This window comes from Arachis hypogaea, chromosome 6, assembly GCF_003086295.3.
Source record: "Arachis hypogaea cultivar Tifrunner chromosome 6, arahy.Tifrunner.gnm2.J5K5, whole genome shotgun sequence".
Lineage (NCBI taxonomy): Eukaryota > Viridiplantae > Streptophyta > Magnoliopsida > Fabales > Fabaceae > Arachis > Arachis hypogaea.
This window is the reverse complement of record NC_092041.1, coordinates 113,870,908-113,893,539: the sequence shown is the minus strand read 5'-3', so window position 1 is coordinate 113,893,539 and position 22,632 is coordinate 113,870,908. Positions and strand designations below refer to the sequence as shown.

The following is a 22,632-nucleotide window of genomic DNA, read 5'->3' as shown; positions in this document are numbered from 1 at the left end:
CGTTTGGGTAAATCTTATTTGTGTTCCTAACGTTTGTAAAAGTGATTCAATGTTATCCTGCCGTCAATTACACATTATGAGCGCTTTAGTTTGAGTATTAAAAATCTCTTCTTGAAGTTAGAATACAAATATCTAGAGATAGAATCGATGATCTACTCCGAAATATAACTCATCAAAAGTTGAAACTAATTCCTACAACATTTATATAATTCACTTTTCTAGGGATATAATTGAATCTAAACACAAATAGTGGGTATAATATTAAAATCGAACACATCCAAGTGAGACATAATTGAAAATGAATATATCCAAGTATGAATAATTGAAAAATATAATCTGATTTGTTAGTATAATTGATAGTAGGATAACATTGAATCACTTTTATACACGTTAGGAATATAAATAGGACGATTTAAACGTTAGGGACAACAATGATATTTTACTCATAATACAAAAATAGCAGTAATAGATTATTATTGGTAATATATTTTTGTTCTTTTTTGTTCAATTGTATCACCTCCTTTTCAGCAAGAATGAAAGTAATTGTACCACTTTAATAAGCTATCTTAAGAAACCTTTTCCTAAATAATTTATATGAATGCCACGGCCCATTTGATATGATTATAATGTTATGTAATTTATATTATATTATTGCTCTTATTGGATAGTAAACGTTTTCTTAAAGAGAAAAGCAACATTATACAACGAATTGGAGCACACTATTAAATTATGGCTCATTTTTTTGGTTATGTAAATTCTGTGTGTGTTGTGCATGGTTATGAAAGTGGGTGGTGTTAAACATGAATGTGGGAAGTGAAGAAAACGGAAAGTCTTTATTAAAAAAATTAAGAACACAAATTGGAGAGTCCGAGTCCGATTTGTACTTTTAATTTTTTTTATTTTGAAAACAAAAATCGAATGGTCCAATTTTAATATTAAATTTTTTTAATTGTCTAAAACACAAATTTGACGGTCTGATTTCTGTACTGTAAATTTTTTTAATTTTTTAAACACAAATCTGAGGGTCTGATTTGCTCTTAATACCATAACTGTATAAAGCACTCATACACTCTATAATTGTGTCCTACACTATTCCCATTTTCATATCTAAATTAAAAAGTGTTAAATTATCTTTACTTTTGAAGGAACTTAGGTCAATAATAAAAGAATATTAATTTTTTCAGCACGTAGACAATTTAATTTTGTTTAGTAGACCTAGGAATTCAACAAAAGTCAAGTCAAAATAGTTGGATCACGATCATCATTTACTGCAGTAATAAATATTTTACATTTATATATAGATAGGATAAATAACTCACTTAGAATGATCGATGTAAATGGTAGCAACTCAATTATTTTTGGAGGAATAAAATTTTAATAGGAAGACTAATTCTTCTCTAATTAGATGCTAAAACAAAAGTTAGAATGATCTCATTGTTAATCTAATTCACTAATCACAAAAAATAAAACATAAAAAACAATTACCACTGCCTCACTAATTGAATGGCGAGTCCAAACAAAGACAACATCTTGATGAAATGGATGGGGTTCATATATGCCTTATCATCACAAATATAAGGATAATAATACAAATAAAAAATATTAAATTTATTTTCTTAATTATTATTTTTGGCAACATTATCGATTGACATTTCAGTATAGTTATAAAAAACTAAACTAAAAGTCGAACCGATCATATTACTAAATCACTTAATTACTGGTTTAATTAGTAGATTAAAGATTGAATCGATTTATTTGATCATAATTAAATAATGAAGTATATAAAATTTAATTTAATTTTATTATTTTTATAATAAATATTTTTTAATTTTATTTTATATTAAATTAACTATTATTTTTAAATTTTAATGACTCATCAATTAATTTATATTTATTATATTCTTTAAATATTTATTAAAAAAAATAAAGATCATAATTATAAAAATAAAAAATATATTATAATTAATAAAAAATATTATGTATAACAGATAGTAATTTTGCTTAATTTATTAGATTTAACTAAATTTGACTAAATTAATTATTTATTCAATTTAAATAATGACTTAATCTAAATTAATGATTTGATCAAATTTTTAGTTCGACCGATCAAATTGAACTGAATTTGATTTAGGATTTAGAATGAGTCTCTTGGCATTAAAGAATAATTTGCCAATGTAGAAGGCAATTGTGTAGAATAGAAAAACTAAAAATGTCTTAAATAAAATTTTAAAAAATGGTCTTATTGCAGAGTCAATAATAAATTTGGCCAAAGTATAATCTTACTATTTTAAGAAAGTTAAATACCCTATTTTCATAATTATTATCTGCTATAAATTTGTAACTTAAGAACCCTTTTTCCCTATATGAACTATATATATTATATATTAATGAAGAGTAATTTATAAGTTTACTAAAAATAATTTTATTGCATTTATCACGTAAATTTTGTATATTCACAGTTGATTAAAGATATTATATTATTATTGCTATTATTAAAATAATAATATTTTTATTTATAAAATATACACTTTTTCTTCTAAAAAAAGACCAAAATCAATGCAGTCTAGAATAAAAGGGAACGAAATTCACACCCACCTGAGCCTGATAGAGTAATTATACGAACTGCAACATTATTGAAGTCTGAAAAGTAGTAAGGGTAAATATTTGACCATATTGATACTCTGATTCTGGTTTCAATTTAGAGACAGCAGAACAGAAAGATTATTAGAGCCATCATTTCACGTTTTCACTTCTGAGTTCTCAGGCTGCCATAAACTATTTTTTTATTATTATTTTTTATATATAAGTCGAGCCCACAGACCCTACTTTGGGGGGGGGGGGGGTACTCCCTCCTTTGATTAATTAGCTTATAAGCCTGTTTTTAATTTTTTTTTAGAATAAAATTATGTGAAGAATAAATCTTTTTACTAAATTTTAAAAGATATATATGTATAATGGATTTGTTTGGGTGAGCTTCTAAGAAAATATATTTTTTTTTAGTTATTTTTTTTTAAAAGATCTTATAGAAAAGTAAAAGTAATTTTATTTTTGGTATCTCATATAAAAAGATCTTTTTATTTATCAATTATGTTTGGGTATAACAATATAAAATTATTTTGTTGTTTATTTATTACATGAAAAACATCTTTTTTTTTAAAGAAAAAAGATCTTTTAAAAAACGATGTAAATTACAGCTTCTCAAAAAAGATGTTTTTCTGATTTTTTTAGTACTTTTACTTTTACTACTTGAAATTTGTCAAACACACTAAAAAATAAAAAAATATCTTTTTTTATCAAAATAATCGCGCTCAAACAAGCACAGTATTATACATGATAAATTTTTAATTAAAAGAAATAATTTTTACTTTTCATAAAAACTTTATTTTTCAGTAACATTATCCATATGGATGGATAAATCAAATAAAATCTTGGCAGAACTGCAGAAGCTAAAAGGCCATCAATTAGAAGTTCATTTAATGGTAGATATGACTTATTAACAAGACATATAATAAAGTGTATTTATTTTTTTAATGTACATATTTTCAAATTTTTTAATTAAAATTTTATAAATATAAAACTCAAATGAGATTAAAAAAAAATGTTAGAAAAAGCTTTTTGGATGTAAAATTATACTTTATAAAATAAATTGAAAAATTTGAGAAAATGTGTTCTCATATTTTATCCATCTTATTGTATCAGTTATTTCTGATGCCCTTATTTTTATTATTAATATATAAAAAATGAAAAATAGCTATATGTAATATCATCTGATTCAAAAATAATATATTTATTTATTCACAGGAAGATTATTTCCTAACTGAAATCATAAGATGAAAACCAAATGAACCTATACAACCTAACATTCATGATTTACTAGTACATAAGCACCTAAATCCAAAAAAATTCTCACTATCACTTTAACATGGTCCATAGTATTTCATTTTTTACTTTACAACTAATTATAGTTTAATAATAAGATGGCTCTCATCTATATTTTTCATTGGTTGAGCATAATAAACAATATTTACAAAACAGTTATTAAGAGAAAAATTACAATTAATTTATCTTAATAAATACTTTTTTATTATTCATTCATTATCTAGACTCATTTATATCATCTAAATTTGTTTTGGCAATTTAGACACAAACTTAGAGTGAGTCACCAAAAAAAGACACAAACTTAGAGTTTGAATTCAATATTACTTACTACAACCACATGATCATTTATATAAGCCAACACAATTAGTTATACTATACGTACATACTTATTTGATGCTGATTAAAGAATGGTCCCGTCAATAATCGTTGATTAATAAGATAAAAAAAGGTTTTGAATTGGCAAATAAATACATGACAAAATATACAATAAAGTAATTTTATAGTTTTTACAAAAAATGTATTTAGATATTTGAAATTAAAAATGTTCATATATATTCCATTTCTCTATCCTTATACAATTAGAATAAAAGTAACGTTAATTTTTAAAATTTTTAAAATTAGACTGTTGAATTTTTAAATTTTAAAATATACCAAATAATTTATAAGTCTTTAGCCAATTTTTAACATTAGTTAATAACGTTAACAATTAATGTGTGACTATTAATGCCAGTAAGATGAACAATTTAAGTCTATGAAATTTAGTAATGTCTTTCTTCTTGTAACTTTTTCTATTTTTACAAAGAAAAACTTTATGAGAAGATGAAGTTAGTGCAAAAAGAGCTCCCATGTTTTTGAGAAGGAGATGCAGATTCTTTTTGTACGATATAGAAGATACAAATCAAGTATAAAACAGCTGATACTTCATCCAACTTCATATACTTATTCGACCTGCATGGCTGCATGAAATTACCGCTGTTATCCTCACCCTTGTGTTTGGATATTCTCCATGAGAGACGCCAATGCCTCTTAACTAAGTTCCCAAAACTTACAATTTCGGATAAGTCCATACTGGCGTACTTCTAATTATAGTCAATAAAAAGATGAAAAAAAAATCATAAAAAATTTTTTTGTGCTACTTGGATCATAAAGTTGTTTCTATTAATAAGGGAAATATACTCTCAAGACATTGTTTATTTTCTTAACTTGCATAACCTTTGCATATTTACGGGGAACAAAAATTTTTATTAAGTTTATAATTTTAATTTAAAGAATGGAATTATAATGTTTGATTATAAAAAAATATTTATTATTTTCACCATTTTCTTTAGTTCATTACATTAGAATTAGACTATGGTGTCATATAACTTAATACATAGTTTATTAGATGTAATTATGTTTAGAAATTTGTACAACTACAATTTGCAATAACATTCAACAATATTACTTTTCAATCAAATAATTATAATAAATACTAATTCATTCTAATATATTATAACAATTTTTATCAAAAAATAATTAAATAAAAGGTATAAACATTTTGATACGAGTAAATAATATTTGTAATATAATATCTTTTATTAAGTCACTTCCAACACAATAGACAGCATTATACTTATAATTCTTAATAGTAAGATTGCTCTTGTTTACTTGTAAGATTGAAAGAGATATACTATCTATCTAATGATATCTTTTCATAATTACTAGCTCCATTATAATATATTGTTTGAGTTAATCATCAAATTAATTTTTAAAAAATGAATATTTTTTAAATTTATTTGTGAGAGATTTTATCAATTAAATTAATATTTTAAAAAAATAAATTAAGTATTTTTGTCTTTTTGTCATTTAGTTAATAGTTTTTGTGAATAATTAATGATATAAAATATTAACTAATAATATACATGATACTTAACATATCTAATTGGATATTAAATAAATATGTTTATGAAAATCTATTAATTTAGTATATTTTTCCAATACATAACCCTAATCCTAATATAACCTAACGACACTAAATTGATAAATTTTTATAAATATATTTGTTTAGCGTCTAATTAAATATACTAGATATTATATATAATGTGAGTTAAAGATTCCATATCATTAATTATTTACAAAACCTATTAATTGAATGACTCAAACACAAAAATAATTTATTTATAATTTTTAAAAGATCAATTTAATTAATAAAATATTTCAAAAATAAATTTAAAAAATAAAATATTTTTTAAAAACTAATATCACTATTAATTCTATCTTTAATCCTATCTTATCCTAATGGTCACGTATTTGTATCCCTTTTTCCTAGGCAATTATCTTTATTTAGCAATAACATTATTAAAATTTTAAACCCTCCAAATTTTCACACACACTATCGAATCTTAAACACCCAAATTTCAATAAGGCACACAAATAAGCATAGTAATTGAACTTAATAATAAATTACTCATAACTTATAACAGTGCAAGAATAATTAACTTAACACAGTTCAGATATTAAGAATAATAACAACCTACCACCTTGGAAACACTTTCTCTTCTTGGTACTCGCCCATAATGCAACACTTTGGGTTGTGACCACTAATTATTTAGATTGAAATTCAGGCGAAGTCGACTTCACGTGGAGTTGATATCTAAGAATCGTTAGATAAAAATTTAGTCAAATCATCTAACGACTTTCAGGTATTAACTTCACGTGAAGTAGGATTACACTAACCAAATTAGATCAAATAGTTAATTCATTCTATATTTAATTGAATGTTAAAAATTCAAATATCTCTTAATGTATATAATAATTTATTAATCAATAACAAATTCTTAAATAAAATTTATATTAGTGTATTTTAATCTTTTATTTTAAATAAGTTTACACTTACACGTTACACCCTCTCTCTCTCTATGTGATGAGAAGGTTTGTTTGTGTTGTTTGTTGAATGAGGATCTGCTTTTGTTGTTGTATGTCCTCGGGAAGGTGATCTGAATTCTGATGATCATTGAATATTGCAATGCATAGGTCCTATTGGGTGTGTGGGTCCCACCCTACGCTCCCCTTTAACGCCGTTAACGTGCCTTTCACTTTCACATCTCTGCATGCATGTCACTGTTATCATCACTCTTCTCCTTTTTAATCTTGTTATCCAACGATTTTACCCAATCTTCATTTCTTATTCTTATTATATTCTTTGCCTTTTCAAAAGTAATAAAGATACTGCTTTCAAATTTTCTCAAATTAAATAATAAATTTCAGTATGTATTTTGTTAACTCTTGTTATTGGATTAAAATACACTTTCCTTTTTTACATTAATCATTAAGTATGTTTGGACTTTGGATATATTTTAAAAGTATTTTCTTCTCATATAAAAAGATCATTTAGGATTATTTCATGAACAAGTTTACAATCTCACTGTAAATAATTTAACTGGTTTTGTTGCAAATAAGTTCAAACTAGTTTTTGGGTCCTATAATATAAATAAGGTTTAATTATTCTGTTGATTCCTATAATTTTGTAAAAAAAATTTTAATTAGGTCTTTATATTTTTTTAATTGGATCTCTGTACTAATTTTTTTTCAATTAAGTCCCTATTAGTAGTAATTAGTTTAATTTTATAGGGACTCAACTAAAAAAAATTAGTATAGAGACCTAAATAAAAGAAAAAAAAAAAGTGTAAGGACCCAATTAAAAAAATTTTGGTGCAATGACTCAATTAAAAGGAAAAAAAAGTATAGGAACCTAATTAAAAATTTCGCAAAATTATAGGGACCAACAAAGTAATTAAACCTATAAATAATTAGTGCATACTCATGGTAATTTCAATTTATCATTTAGAAGTAATTTTTATATCCAATTCAAACAAAAATGATTATTTTAAAATTATTTTTCAGTTAAATTATTTTACACTATATAAAATATATATTCAACAATCAATTCTTAACAAAATACATTAATATATATTTAGAGTTTAACTAACATAAAGTACATGTTAATGTTACTAATTAGAAAAATTATTATAAAAATTTAAAAAATGTAATTTTCAATGTAAATATTGTGTATTTATTAAAATAAAATATTTAAAAACTAAACCCATATATTTATTATTTATTTTACAGTAATACGAGTGCACAAACTTAAAAGCTTACAGGCTTTTGACAAAAACATGTAGAAACTAGAAACCTTATGAGAACTAATTATTAACAGAATCTTATAATAATGAATTACTGCCGTTAAGTACTTTCTTAATTGAAGCTACTGTTCCCTGTATTAAGTCATGCTCCTTATTTAGGAACACAAGAAAGTTGAAACTTCTCAATCATTATATTATTTATATCAAACCAAGCATAAAAGACGAACCCATACTGTTATTTATGCTCCCTTAGCTTCTCTCTTTTTTCCTTATTCTTTTTTTGTTTTCCCTTTTATAGTCTTATAAGAGATTATCCCTTTTCTTAATCACCCTCATATTGTTGATAATTTTGTTTTCGATTGGTTAAGGTTTGGGTTAATAATATGAAGATCTTATCATCAATTTATAAAAGGCTTTGCTGACTCCAATTTGCTCATTTTTGTTTTCAGTTGCAACTTGAAAAAGTCAGCACTCTTAATCATATAGGCAACTTTTCTCATCTCCCTCACTCACTTTAGTAAATAGAAAAATATTAAATTCATTTTTAATATGAAGTTGTATATAAATTTTATTCTTGACTTAAATATTTTGACAATATTTTTTTAGAGTGAATACCCCACCCTGACAATTATTTCGAAAGGAAAATGAAACTTCAAAAAAAAAAACACCCAATCCGATTTCTGATATTTTTTTTTTGGGATTGATTAGTCCCTGTGCTAAAAAAACAACATTGACTTTTTTTGGGTACAAGGATCTCGTTGTCCTTTCGAGGTAATTGTTAGGAGTCAGATTGTGTTTTTTTTTAAGGGACTCGTTGTCTTTCGAAGTAATTGTCAGGAGCTATTTTAAATTTTTCTCCCTTTTTATTGGCTTTTTATATTACCTACCATCCAAGACTAAAGAATAATTCGTCGTTATTTAAAAATTTATTGTTGGTCAATTTATTTTATTCACAAAATGAGATTCGAATTATGAGTTAGCATGATAATATATTATTTATTAATTGAGAAAGGGCTTGATTTTTTATTTAAAGCATTTTTTCTTTAAAATATTAAGATTAAACAAAATTTAATTACATTAAAGGACTGAGAATGTGGTCCAACATTCACATGCATGGCGTTTTAGTAGGAAGGCCCTTTCAACAACAATTGTTCCCAATCACGTGCCCATTAATGTGTGTGTATTTAAGGTTTTATGGGACCCATCTAGATAATAATTCTCACTCTGAAAATCTGAATAATTGATGCTGCGGATGTATTCTTTTTAATTATATAACCTAAGGTAAGTAATGGGTTTCCTCCATGGAAAAGAACAATATCTCACATCAGAAATTAAAAGAAGGTAGCAGAGGTTTTAATAAAATAAAATACAAAACTATTTTATACATATTAAGATTTAACTATAAAAATCGTTATTATATATTTGTATATAAAATTATAAATATATATAATTTTTAATTTATATTTTATAATTTAATATATATTTTATACAAATAATTTTTTTTTTATAAGTAATACGATCGAATAAAATAACATGCATTTTTTATTTTTCGCATCACATTGTTCAAGTTCTGATATTAGAGAATGTTACAATGAATATAATAATATACACGTAGAGTACATAATAAGTTGAAGTTGGTCCAACTGTATATTAAATTGTATCTATTTTTGGTGAATATTAAATTGTATCTGATTGCTTTAGTATTTTCCATGTTCAGCCATATTTATTTAATTTTTTTTAAATATGGTTAAGTATAGAAAATAAATAAAACTGAATTAAATATGAGACAGAGTTCTAACTAAAAATTATCATGTAATACAATTATTTTTATGAGATAATCATATAACAATCTGTATTCATTTATCAAAAGAAAATTATCATTATATAACTAGAGATGGAAAAAAATATATTTATGGTTGGAAATTGGAATAATAAGAGTCAAATTAGAGAACATTTTAAACTATTTTAATGAGACATTGTTGGCTTTCACTCCTCAATAAACTTTGAAGGTAGTTAATATAATCACTCTAATTTGAGAAATTTTTTTAACAACCATGCTACTTTTACATATATAGTAAAAATTACCTACTAAATTAATTATTATATAAAATATATGTTAAAATATAAAATATACATTAAAAATATACAAAAATAGTAAAAAGTTACATATATTTATTGTTAAATAAAATTAATAATTAAGAGTTATTAGATAAAAATTAATCAAACATATCAAATTTTTTAACATTTTTCAATTAACAACTTTATATAAAGTCAACTGTATTTGAATTTTCACAACAAAAAATACATCTCATTTTTATTTTCGTAATTGTTATTGAGAACCTTAATCTTTACCGAGGTGATTTTACTATAATATATAGGAGCGTTCATGGATCGGATCCGATCTATATATCCGCAGTATTTATTCGAATTCAATCCAAAAATTACGGGTTAACCTTCCTTAATGTCGGATTGTCTTTGGATGTCCGGCATCCATGAGGCGAACAGCCGGTAGCGGAACTCGGATCTTTCCGAGGTCTGTCTCCGAACATATAGTTTGTTTAACCTCACTCCTGACACAAGGAGCTCTGAACCTTCATTTTGAAATCTTCGCAATCTCGAAGGGAATGACCTTTTGCTCCTTGATAAAACTCACATGATTCATCTTTTTCATAACTAGTTACTTGAGATTGCCGATTGGCACTTATAGGATCGGATTGCGGATTTAATGTAGGTATCCGCATATCCGCGGATCCGTAAAAATAAATAAATAAATATTTTTTTATATTTATTTCAACTAATAATTATCATATTTGTTTATTATTCTATTTTTATTGTTTAAAAAAGTATGTTTAATTATTTTAAAAGTAAACATATTTAAAAGAGTAGAAATAAAGAATTTTATTGATATTTTTTAATAAAAATAAATTTTTAAAAATATTTTTATGTTTTGCAAATATATCCGATATTCGATCTACAAATGTGCAGATTGGATCGGATCTAAGATTAAAAAATACGAATATTGGATTCAATTCAATTCAATGATTTTAGTGCGGATCGGATCGAGATTTTGGTCATATCCAATCCGATCTGAATCGCGTTCACTCCTAGTAATATATATACTTCTATTATTTCAATTAACAATAAATAAATAAATAAACAAAGGTGTTGTTATGATTGTCCATCAAACATAGGCTAAGGATGATCAAAGTTAAGCTTTCAAAATATTTAAAAATTAAAATTTTCAGTGTACTTGTTCAGTAAAAAATTATATAGGTTGCTTAATTGGAATTAATTAAACTCTATATATTTTTAGTTTTCTCTATAATATACTTCGAAAAAAGCATGCATGGGGACGAAGAAAGATGGGATGAGATAAACACTCTTACTTTAAAGGGGATTTGGCAAATTTTTCCGCATCGAGGAAAAAAAATAACAAAAAAAGAGAAGACAGAAAAAAGGACTGGGGTCCTACTTGAATTTTTTTAATTTTTAATTTTTATTTTCTCTTCAGCCATCAAAGAAAATAGGGAAAATAATTTTGGCATCTCAATTTTTTTTTTTTGAGAAAAAGAAGTGGATATCTGATCTTCAGAAGGATGTAAGATTTCACTAATATTTTTTAGAAGATAAAATTGAAAGACACAGCTATATATATATATATATTGAATTCAAAACAGTAGTAATTCCATTTCATTGGTATCTATTGCATTCAAACAATGAATTTATCAAAAGCCCATGCATCTATTTCAGTCCACGTTGTTCCACCAATCTGAAGTTCATGGCAAATTAAACTCAGACTTAGAGGAAGCTTCAACTTTCAAGTTGCAATAGCAAATTTCAATTATAGCTTCTAGGTTTTCCTTGTGCATTTGAAAGTAGCAATGGAAAACCCCTTTCCCATATCAGTGTATATTCAATTTGACAACTCATTTCTCTATTTCTTTGTTCGTCAAACAACTCTTTTATCTCTTATCTTTGCTTAAGGGCTCCTTTAGAGTAGTTCAGATCCCTTGCTCTTTGCTTTTAACTATAGGGAGAAAAATAAAGTTTGATCCATAGGTTTTTACATATCAGGACATTTCATTAACCCTATTCGCTGCTCAGCAGATAGAGCACTCCAAAAATGAAACAGCACTTGAGATGATAAACATTGCATTATAATTCAAAAAATACTAGGCGGCCAAGCATTTTTTGAACAAGTTTTTAACTAAGTCCGTGCGTTTCTTCTCTTTTGTATACACTTGAACACTTATTCTTCTTCCTCCTTATCATCGTCATCATCATCTTTTTTTGCGCACTTCTTTTTTCAACACCATTATCGTTGTCACCACCGCCACCACTATCGTCATCGCTTCCGCTGTCTTCCTCTTTTTCTTTTTGATGTTATTGTTTTTCTTTTTTTTCTTTTTTTCCTCCTCATCCTCTTTTTATCATCACCATCGTCGTCTTTGTCGTATTCATCTTCTTTTCCTATAAATATTAAAAGAACTAGAACAAAGAAATTTTGGTGCATAACACACAAATTTTGGTATACAGTACATTGACACCCAATCAATAAAATATGCACTGCACATAAATTTTGGTGTACAATACAAAAATCCTGGTACGTAGCACATAAATTTTGATGTGCACCATAAATTTTTTGAGGACTATACTTTAAGAACATTCACGCAGCAAAATTTGTGTTATGTGTGAAAATTTCTATGCTATGTGAAAAAATGTGTGCTATATGCAAAAATTTGTATACTATAAAAATGAAATATACAGAGCACATAAATCTTGGTATACAACACAAAAATCTTGGTTATAACAAATTTTGATGTGTAACACAATTTTTTTGAAGACTACATACCCAACATTAACTCACACAACTAACAAAATACATCCGCAGCAAAATATATATATTATGTGCAAAAAATGTGCTATATGAAAAAATTTATATATATCGATTAGCTTCTGTTATGTGCAAAATTGTGTGCTATATACTTCAAAAAATTTGCGTAGGAAGAAAAGAAATGGTACATATATCCCACATATGATCACTTTTGATTTTTTCCACTGGATTTGCACCAACTTTGTTGGACTTTTGTTACAAGAATACTTGTACATGTAACACCATTCTTATAATTCGATGGTGTTAATGTCAACGTCTACACGCTAATAGTCATGATTTGTAACAAATTTATGATCCATCAACTAGTTTGAAGATGGTAGATGAAGACACTTAAAAGTTAACGGAGGCTAGTACAAAATTTTAGGCATTGTACATTATATGCCATTATTTGGCATAGTTGGTTACAGCTTTCCGACTCCTTCAATGACAGATCTGAGTACCAACAATATTTATGAGAAAGGATTAGATATTTCCACTCTAAATTGTGTAAAATACATAATCTTTTCAAACGGAATTTCCTTAAACTATGCTTCATGTAAAGCTTTGTTACGGCTCTTTCTCGATTTTGTACGGCAAATATGTAATCCAAACATTCCTCGCCAAAAACTAGGGAAAACCAGCTCTCCAAAATAAAATCAAAGTACCTTAGTGAGCCAACTTGGACATTGTGATAGTCATTAACCGTGAGTTAAGATTGATTTTAAAAAAGAAAGAATTTAGAGGATTAGACTCTTACTATTCAAATGACGAGAATTTTTTTAATCCATCTTGTTAAGCACTTGATATCAGCTCTTTTCTCCAATGTATTTACTTATTTTATGGTTTTGGGGTGAGGCCAGCATTAAATTTTTTACAGCGAGTTACAAACAAAATTTCATAAAATCAAAATATAGACGTGGATACCTAACTAATATATTACATACCCAGAAATATCATTACTAATGCAAAAGGTCATACTAACACCTAGGGATCAGATACACCTATTCTATACAACAAACAAGGCTAGACTGTTTTAGAACAGAATATGCATCAGCAAAATTGAAATGTCAAATTTACAGTAACATTTAGAACACAATTTATTTTGACAATACATGAGATCACCTGATTTCTATATGCCAAACACAATGAGAAAGTTAACCATGTACAATACATAAGGAAATAAATAGATTTGTTACCACGTGCAGCTTCACTCCAAGTGCACTAGATAACTTTGAAGATCCTTTTGTCAAATTCATGAAGTTGACAAGCTGCTGAATATACGCTTCAAACTAGCACAAGCAGCACGTAATCTAGCCATGCTCATTGAGCTTATCTGTGAGGCAGTGTTGACACAACATATAGTCAAACACATATTAATTTCGTTATGTATGAAAGGTTAGTTGGCATACTCTGCAGAGAGCCCACATTTAAGAGGCACTTGCTCTCACCTTTGGACAGAAGCGAACATCAAGAGTTTCCAGCATAGTGCATCTAGCAATAGCGGCTTCAACAGCTTTCTCATCAATATTGCAAGACTACAAAACCAAAATTACCCCATCCGGAAACAAAAAAAAAACCCAAAATGTCAATAAAATGAAGGAAAAAAATTGCAGGAAGCCCGGAACTTCAATTTTGACCATGATTGGCAACACCTTTCATGGACAACAACTGATGAACTAATTCCAACATTTTGATAAACTAACCAAAGCTAATGCCAATAGGAGCCAAGAATTTAAAAGAGATTCTAGAACAATAGCATTTAAAAAGCAAGGTGCATAATGCACTCATTTTTCAAAATAATAAATAAAAAAGAGAGAGAGAAATGAAAGGTAGAGAAGTCTAGTAACCTGAAGGAATAGGCTGGCCAATCTTGGGCACTCTAGCTTCAAAACTTCCAAAGCAGCACAATTACTGTATAGACAAGTTAAAAACATTATCACATCTAAAATACAAGTATAGAAAAACCATCCACATTTTTGGATAAGAGTCAAAAGTTACCTTAAATTAAGCCAGCATAGGTTCAGACAAGCAACATCAACCTCCTTCAAATTATTTGAGAGAGAGAGGTTTAGGTATAATAAATTGGCACAATGTGCTGTCAATGGAATGAACACTTTCCTGATATTTGGACATCCGACACAGTTGAGATTCTGCAGTAACCGTGTGGGTTGCCCACTTGACTCGTGGACAATCTCAGAGGAACTTGGATGGGATAGGATCTTCACACCAGTCATTTCGGCAATCTCCCCAAGACTGGATCCCCAATTCAAATCATGCATATTCACACAGCCATTCAAGCTTACACGTGTAAGGTGTGTGCAGCAAGAAAGCAGCTCTTCGATAGCAGACTGACACAGGGTTCCATATGACAGGTCCAACTCTTGTAGTGCTGGTAAAGCACCCCCCTTGTAAAGAGGTTCAAGGGATGAATCTGTGAGATATTTGCACGCCTGCAACTTCAATACCTTCAAGAAAACAAGAATGATACTATCAGAGGTGCATAAAATAACTACACAATCAAAGGTTGCAAAAGATTCCAATATCCGTGAACTAAGGACAACAAAGTCACAACTGTATAACAACTTGAATACGTTTGGTTGAAAAACACAGGAATTACAAATTTTGCCCCCTTCCCCCTGACACCTTCCCCTATTCTATTTTTTAAAACTAGATATTCTAACAAATTACACAACCACCCATCCCCGCCAACATACACACAGAGACATATAAGCCAGCACCTAAGTATCATCAACAGTTATTTTATGCATAAAAAATGAATAAAACTAAGATCTCAACTTTATCAGGAGGCAATAAAAGCAACTAGACTAAATCGGCCTAAAGCTTGGACTGAAAATAACACACAACCACCACTAATAGAAATGTCTTTATTCTGTTGGGGTGGGGGCAACAACTATTTGTGCAATACGTGATCTAATTTCACAATAGCCACCATATGCACACAATTGTCTGCAACTCTTACCTTTAGCTGTGAACAAGACTCAAAAACAGGCTGCAAGTCGACCAAGAAAGTGTATGATAAATCGAGGAGAGTCAAATTTGGAAGAAACTGCAGAGAACAGAGACCAGATAAACCGATTGATGGGCAAGACATCAATATTAGTGACTCAATCAGGGAGCATGAAGCAGTTGTAGCAGACAAGCAGACATCTGTGAGTTGGCTGTATGTCACAACAACAAACATCAGTCCATGTACGAGGAGGATAAGAATTCATTAGTGAGTGAAACATCACCTGCAAAAAGAAGCATCCAGAGATGTCAAGAGAGGACAATTAATGGATGCTTCAGATAGTACACCACAACCTTTCAGCTCAAGTGAGACCATTGACGATGCTTCAATGCTGAGAATGTTCAATTTTGGACATATTCCTAAATTGAGAGACCGAAGACCAACCTATAAAGCAGATGAAGAAAAGAAAAAAGTAAGTTCCATCATACCAGCACATTAAATTCCTCGACTTTATTGCATACACCTAATCCCAGTACTTAACCAACTACTACTACTCCCCCCTTCAACAGCACCACAATGCCATGAGAGAAAAGAGAAACTTACTATATGGCATTGTTTCCAAAGTGTAGAAAACAGTTCTTAAGGCTTGTAAGACAGCAAAAAGCTCATTTACACAAGCATAAAAATTTTGGAAGTTCCACCTCAAGCAAAACAAACAAATAAAGCACCTAATAAATTTAAAACACTTACAGGACAAAATGATGCTCTTTCCAAATGATCACAACCATCTAAAATAACCTTCTCAAGCTTAGGACATTTAAGCTCAAGGGTAGTAATTGCACGACATCCACCGAGAGAGAGACTCACTAACGAGGTGCTTTTGAATCGGACTGATGTTAAACTCTGAATTCATCAAAACAAGATCAGTAATAAGACAGCAGAAATAGAACCTAACCTACATTAATTACAACTACCCGGGTAAAGATCAAATCAAACAATTTTTCAGGACACTTAACAGGTCGAAGGTGGAAATATGTAAGTAGATAGTGTAAAGTATTTTGACAATGAATACTTCATACACATCGAAAGAAAAAGCTTTTCAATGATTCCATTTATCTTCATAACAACCCTGTCATGTCAATCATTCTGACTCATTTCCGTAGCGGTACCAAAATGCTTTTGGAGATGTAAAGGTTAAATGCAATCACATAGTTAAGAAAAAACTACTAACATCTTAAAACTCCTCTGGTAAGTTTTTCATTAAGTTATGATTCAATCACTTATGTAAGTTCTACGAAAAGCAAGTATAATAAGGCAGATAGCCTCAGCATCTAATGAAAACCATGAATGGGGTAAACTCAATCAAGCAAACACCAAATCAGATGAACTTATTCACATACCTCACAATTATCAAGAACTAGTGATTTCAACATAGGACAACCTCCACCATCACTAAATACATCACATATTGAATTCGTCAAAGATTCACACTCAGAAAGGTCCACTTCTTGCAATGACTGGCATTGCAGAGCTAATGTTGTCAAACTATCCTGCTTTTGTAATTTTAATTCCTGCATTGCCACAAAATCTGTGATTTAAACCGCTATATACATGAGCATAGTAGCAAGAAATGACAAGTAATTACTAGACATACTTTTAGTGAATCTGAAGTGATGTTGATACAGTGAAGCGCAGGGCAGTTGGACACCAGTATAGAAGACAACATTAGTGTCCTCAAGTTCAAGTCAACAAATCTGTCAATGAACAATTCCGAAAGAAATTATAAAAGCCAATGCAGAAAATTAAGTATGAAGTTAGAACTGGACTAATACTTGTGTTGTATTGCATACTATTCAACTAAGAGAGAAGGGAAAAGATTAATATTAAAACTAAAAAGCAATTGGAATAGTTTGCTGCAGAAGGGGAAAAAGGGAAGCAGAAACATACTTGCGACAGTGTACCAGTCTAATATTCTGCAAACGTGGTAGATCCAAAGACACTGAAGTCAATAGACTGCAATTGTCAAGCTCCAAAACCTGCAGTAACAGTGACATCATTTATGCATCCTAAATATGTAAACTAAGGAATTCAGACATATCCTTAATATCAGCATCCAAGACCAATTACATACCTCCAACATATAACTATGAGCTATTGCAGCCATTGAGGCTGAAGTGATTCCCTCGCAGCTGTGAAGCTTCAAAACAGTCAACATTGGCAGTCTAACCGACTTCAACGAGAAAACAAGACAGTAATCAGTCATGTCATACAAAGTGATATTCAATCTATGAACGCAACAACTGACTCCAGAGTCTAAAGCATACCTCCAAAGATATATTTGGGCAATATGATGCATCAAGAAAACTAAGGTTCGCACAACTCAGTGCTATTTCACGCAGAGTTTCATCACTAACACACGAACAATTAGACATGTCTAGAGACGCTAGTTGTGGGCATGAAGTTGCAGCCGCTCGAATTGCAGCATCAGGAAGTTTATGACAAGAACCTATATCAAGCTCATGCAACAAAGGGCAATTAAGAACCACCTGTGCCATGTTACTACGCTTCAGTGACATGGTTTCTAGCTGTGGGCACCTGAGAAAGAATACACAATTACATGTTAGCTCCTTGATAAAGTGCCAAAGTAACATCATAATTTCTGTTAAATCTCAGCATATTCACCTGACTGCTATTCGCATCACACGGCATTTGGTTAACTGAATATGGCACAATCTATCATGGTTAATAGATATCTCCTGAATGCCATTTCCAAGTGTAGAATCATTGATATTCAATCTCTTCAACATAGAACAATCACCTAACGCATGAAAAAAAGTATCTGCTATCTGTCCTCTTCCTAAGGTTAGCACCTCAAGATTCCTGAAAGTAATTTATAACAAATCAGCAGGAGAGCTGAGACCATGATAACTTTATTGACTTCCTAAGTACTGCAAAAAATACCTACCGCAATGAAGAGATAGCTTTCATGACCAGCAAGTAAATAGTTGGACCAGATATGCTCATTGCTGTAGCATTTGGATACCGCCTACACATGTCTTCAACTGTAAACAGATATACAGCTTGAGATAAGCACATTACCTAGAAAACTTGGCTAAAGCATGACTTCTAGTGACACAGCACAAATTCCTAAGCTTCTGTGAATGTTAAAATTTAACAGCAGCAGAAACGATCCATGGTGAACAGTTTAGTAAAACATATACATTCAGACTCACATTGTTCTACGGATATATTCCGATCTTCAAAATTCAAACTCTTCCAGAAGTCTTCGTGAGCACTAGCAACTCGCCACTGCTTACAAACTCTGGCAGCTTTGCAAAGGTTGGGATGATCCAAAAATGAGAACACCTAAATTACAGGGGAAGGAAAAGTGCATGTAAGTAAAATAACATGAGGGGGTTACATGGGACCTTATCATCAGGGGTTGAAGTTATTTAACGGAGTATCAATAAGTATAAAAATGATCATCATCCAATATCATACCATATGCAGCAAGTCATCTGTGAGATCCATCCTGACTTCTAGGTCTTCTCCCTTTGAAATGTCACTATCGTCTCCTTCGCCGTCTTTCACGCAGCTCGCATTAAAGCCATTCTCCTCACCAGTACACATCAATGTAAAATCATCATAACATACATCACTGGTCGGTTGAGGAGACGAGCCTTGAAGATAATCATAATCTCCATAGTCAGCAGATGCAGTGGACTTCCCAGTATTAAAAGACGCAGAGGTTGCATAATGACATTCACTGCAAAAACGCAATCATCTATCATATTTGGCAACAGCTTAACTTAGGAAAATGATTGGGCTTTCTTTTCTTGAAGCAAAATATAACACATATGCTGCAACATTTTTCATTTTCCAGCTCATACTAACAACAGCAATAACCATAGTGCACAAAGAAACAACCGCCTTTTTCCTCTCTTACAATCCATACACACATAATACTTAAAGTTTGTGCTGAACCCTAGAATAATCTTAATCCAAAGAAAACACTCAAGAACTGATCCCTGAGAGTAGAAAACAATCATGCAACAAGTATTCACCCCCAACATCAACAACGAATAAAAAGCCAACAAAACCAAAAACTCACCCGAAATCAGCGTAAACCTTGGGCCGCTTGTGGCTCTCCGAACCGGCGGGAGCAGCGGAAGAACCGGAGCTGCTCTCCCCCTCGGACCGGCGCGGACCGGCCCATGAACCGAACCCATAGCCCTCGAACAACCGGAATAGCTCACCGGAAACCGGCACAGCAGGTCGTTCGTCGTTGTCATTTCCAAAAACGAGAGCAGCGGCGGCATCGTCGTAAACGCCGTCTTCTCCCTCTTCCTCTTCCTCTTCCTCTTCCTCTTCCTCCTCCTCTTCTTCTTCCTCTTCGTCGACAGGAATCGCCGTCCCCGAAACGACGTCGTCGTTTCTGAAGATGTCCTCGTCGTTACGCTTCATTAGATTGTTATCACTCTTTTTATCTTCTACCTCTTCTTCTTCGTTGAAGCATAGAAAGCACCAAAGCTTCATGCAATAATATTTATTTTCTTTCCTTCACTTTTTTGTCCAGCGGAGAAGAAGGCTTCAGGTACCATGCGTCTTCTTCTTCTCGATCCCGCGCATTTTTCTTCCAATTGAAAGCGAAATCAGGAACAGACGAAACCCTAATTTGAAGGATTTGGGGTAAAAAGAGTGCTGTGTAGGGAAATTTCAGAAAGAGAGAAAGGGGGTTTTAGAGAGAGAAAATCTAACACACAGAGAGAGAGAGAGATGAAGTTGAATGGATCTGATCGGATCTAGGGAGCTGCTTCGGCTCTGGCTTTGGTTTTCTCTTTGGAATTTTTTTTTTTTTTTTGATAATATCTCTCTGAGGGGAAATGAATGAAAATGAAGAACGCTTTTGTGTTGGGTAAGACTGGAGGAGAGAGTGCTTGACCATTGACTACGACGTCGTTCTGAGCATGGTCTTGGTCTTATACTCTTATGTAATAATTTTTGCAACGGTGCGATAAATGGGTTTATTATTACCTAGTAACAATATTAGAGTTTATTATTTTATGGGCACTTAACTAATAATCTTTAAAAATATAAAATTAAAAATATATTGTTAAATTATTACCAATTTATTAATGTATTTTGTTATTATTAACAAATTGAGATTTTTTAAAGTGAGAAAATTAGTAAAGTAATAAAATAATAAAGTTATAAAGTTATAAAGTGAAGAGGTAATTACTCTTAAATTAAAATAATAAAAACATATTTGATAAAAATTACAAAATTAAGAGTAATTAATCTTTTATTTTATTACTTTACTAACTTTTTTCTCTTTAAAATATCTAAATTATTTATTAACACATTCTATATTAATCTAATTATTTTTATGAATTATTATTAAAATATATGTAATAATAATAAATTAACAATTTTTTGAAATGGTAAATATTTTGTTATTTTATGGAAAATTTTATGTTCAAACTTTGAAAATATTTTTTATAAATAGATATATGAATAAAGATTCTTTCTAACGAAATTTATACATGGATTTATTTTTCAAATTGTCAATTCTCTGTTATATCAGTTTTTTATTTATTAAATGTATAAAATAATAATAAACAAAAAACTAGTTTAGATGGTAAATAATTAAATATGTTAAATTTTAAAAATTTTAAAAAACTAGTTTAATATATATTTTATACTAGTACTAATTTTACTATAGCATAGTTGGTTAAATTTAAAGTAATATTTTTAAATATTTTTATTTTTCTTCCCAAAAATTTAAAATTGATTCATTGTTATCTTAGCCATTAACTTCAGAAAAAAATTATTAACACAGGTCATGTGTATTTTAAGTTTTTAACTGTCCTATGTGGTAAGTCACTGTTCATTTAACCATTGTGAATAAAAAAATATAAACAAAAGAACAATGCCACAAAATGAAAATGGTTATCTAAACAATGGTTATCTTCCTAATCTTTTCACTGAATTAACGGTTCGATAATATTAAATTAATTTTAAAATACTTGACATAAAAATATAATGTTTAGAAAGAAAGAAGCTTAAACCAAAATTTGTAAAAGGAAATATATATATATATATATATATATATATATATATATATATACTCCTACTTTACTTTGAAAATGCTTTGTAGTGACTCTTGTCTCTTTCTTTGGCGACCGTGTGCTTACAAGTTGCTACACAAACTATAATACTATATAAAGTTTTGATTTTATCATTTTTTTTCTTGTTCAATGAAATTGAAATTTGGGTGCAAAAGGGAAAACTCGTGTATGCTTCTGATTTGTGCCTCTAAACAATTATAATAATAACAAGTCTTCTATTCATGTCTCGGAAATGTACTATAAAGTCTAAAAATTATTACTCAGACATTTAAAGTATATCAAGTTTCAATTGACTTTGGTAACATGTAAATAATATAATTAGATAATCAAGGACAATTAGGAAGACTTATTGGTACATCTTGCAGAATGTGTATGACTATAGGTATTGTGGTTTATTCTTTTGGTTTAATTAACCTGCTGGTCCTATAGTTTCGTAAAATTTTCAATTAGATCTCTATACTTTTTTTTTAATTAAGTTTTTACACCAATTTTTTTTTAATTAAATTTTTACACTTTTTTTTTCTTTTATTTAGGTCCCTGTACTAATTCCTTTTTTTAGTTGAGTCCCTATAAAATTAAGCTAATTATTACTAAGAAGGACTCAATTAAAAAAAAAATTTGGTACAGGAACCCAATTAAAAAGAAAAAAAGTATAAGGACCTA

At 29.4% G+C, this 22,632-nt stretch overlaps 1 protein-coding gene across 3 annotated transcripts; it reads right to left on the bottom strand.

Moving 5' to 3' along the window:
• Positions 1 to 11,917: 11,917 nt before the first annotated feature.
• Positions 11,918 to 20,837, bottom strand: LOC112755884 (F-box/LRR-repeat protein 15). Of its 3 annotated transcripts, none has more exons than XR_003179094.3 (18): positions 19,953 to 20,830; positions 19,343 to 19,607; positions 19,075 to 19,207; positions 18,807 to 18,903; positions 18,524 to 18,721; positions 18,166 to 18,436; positions 17,973 to 18,071; positions 17,789 to 17,877; positions 17,496 to 17,595; positions 17,242 to 17,412; positions 16,592 to 16,744; positions 16,125 to 16,285; positions 15,854 to 16,052; positions 14,872 to 15,338; positions 14,721 to 14,784; positions 14,322 to 14,408; positions 14,070 to 14,206; positions 11,918 to 12,470 (listed from the first exon to the last, which is right to left on the bottom strand). XR_003179094.3 is itself a non-coding variant. In XM_025804208.3 (17 exons), the coding sequence occupies exons 1-17, from the start codon at positions 20,375 to 20,377 to the stop codon at positions 14,126 to 14,128; spliced, it is 3,060 nt and encodes a 1,019-aa protein (XP_025659993.1). In that variant the 5' UTR covers positions 20,378 to 20,837; the 3' UTR covers positions 13,755 to 14,125. The 3 variants fall into 3 exon arrangements, 1 of the variants encoding a protein (XP_025659993.1); XR_003179093.3 differs by lacking the exon at positions 11,918 to 12,470 and adding an exon at positions 13,026 to 13,326; XM_025804208.3 differs by lacking the exon at positions 11,918 to 12,470 and having other exon boundaries at positions 13,755 to 14,206; positions 19,953 to 20,837.
• Between the last annotated feature and the right edge of the window lie 1,795 nt (positions 20,838 to 22,632).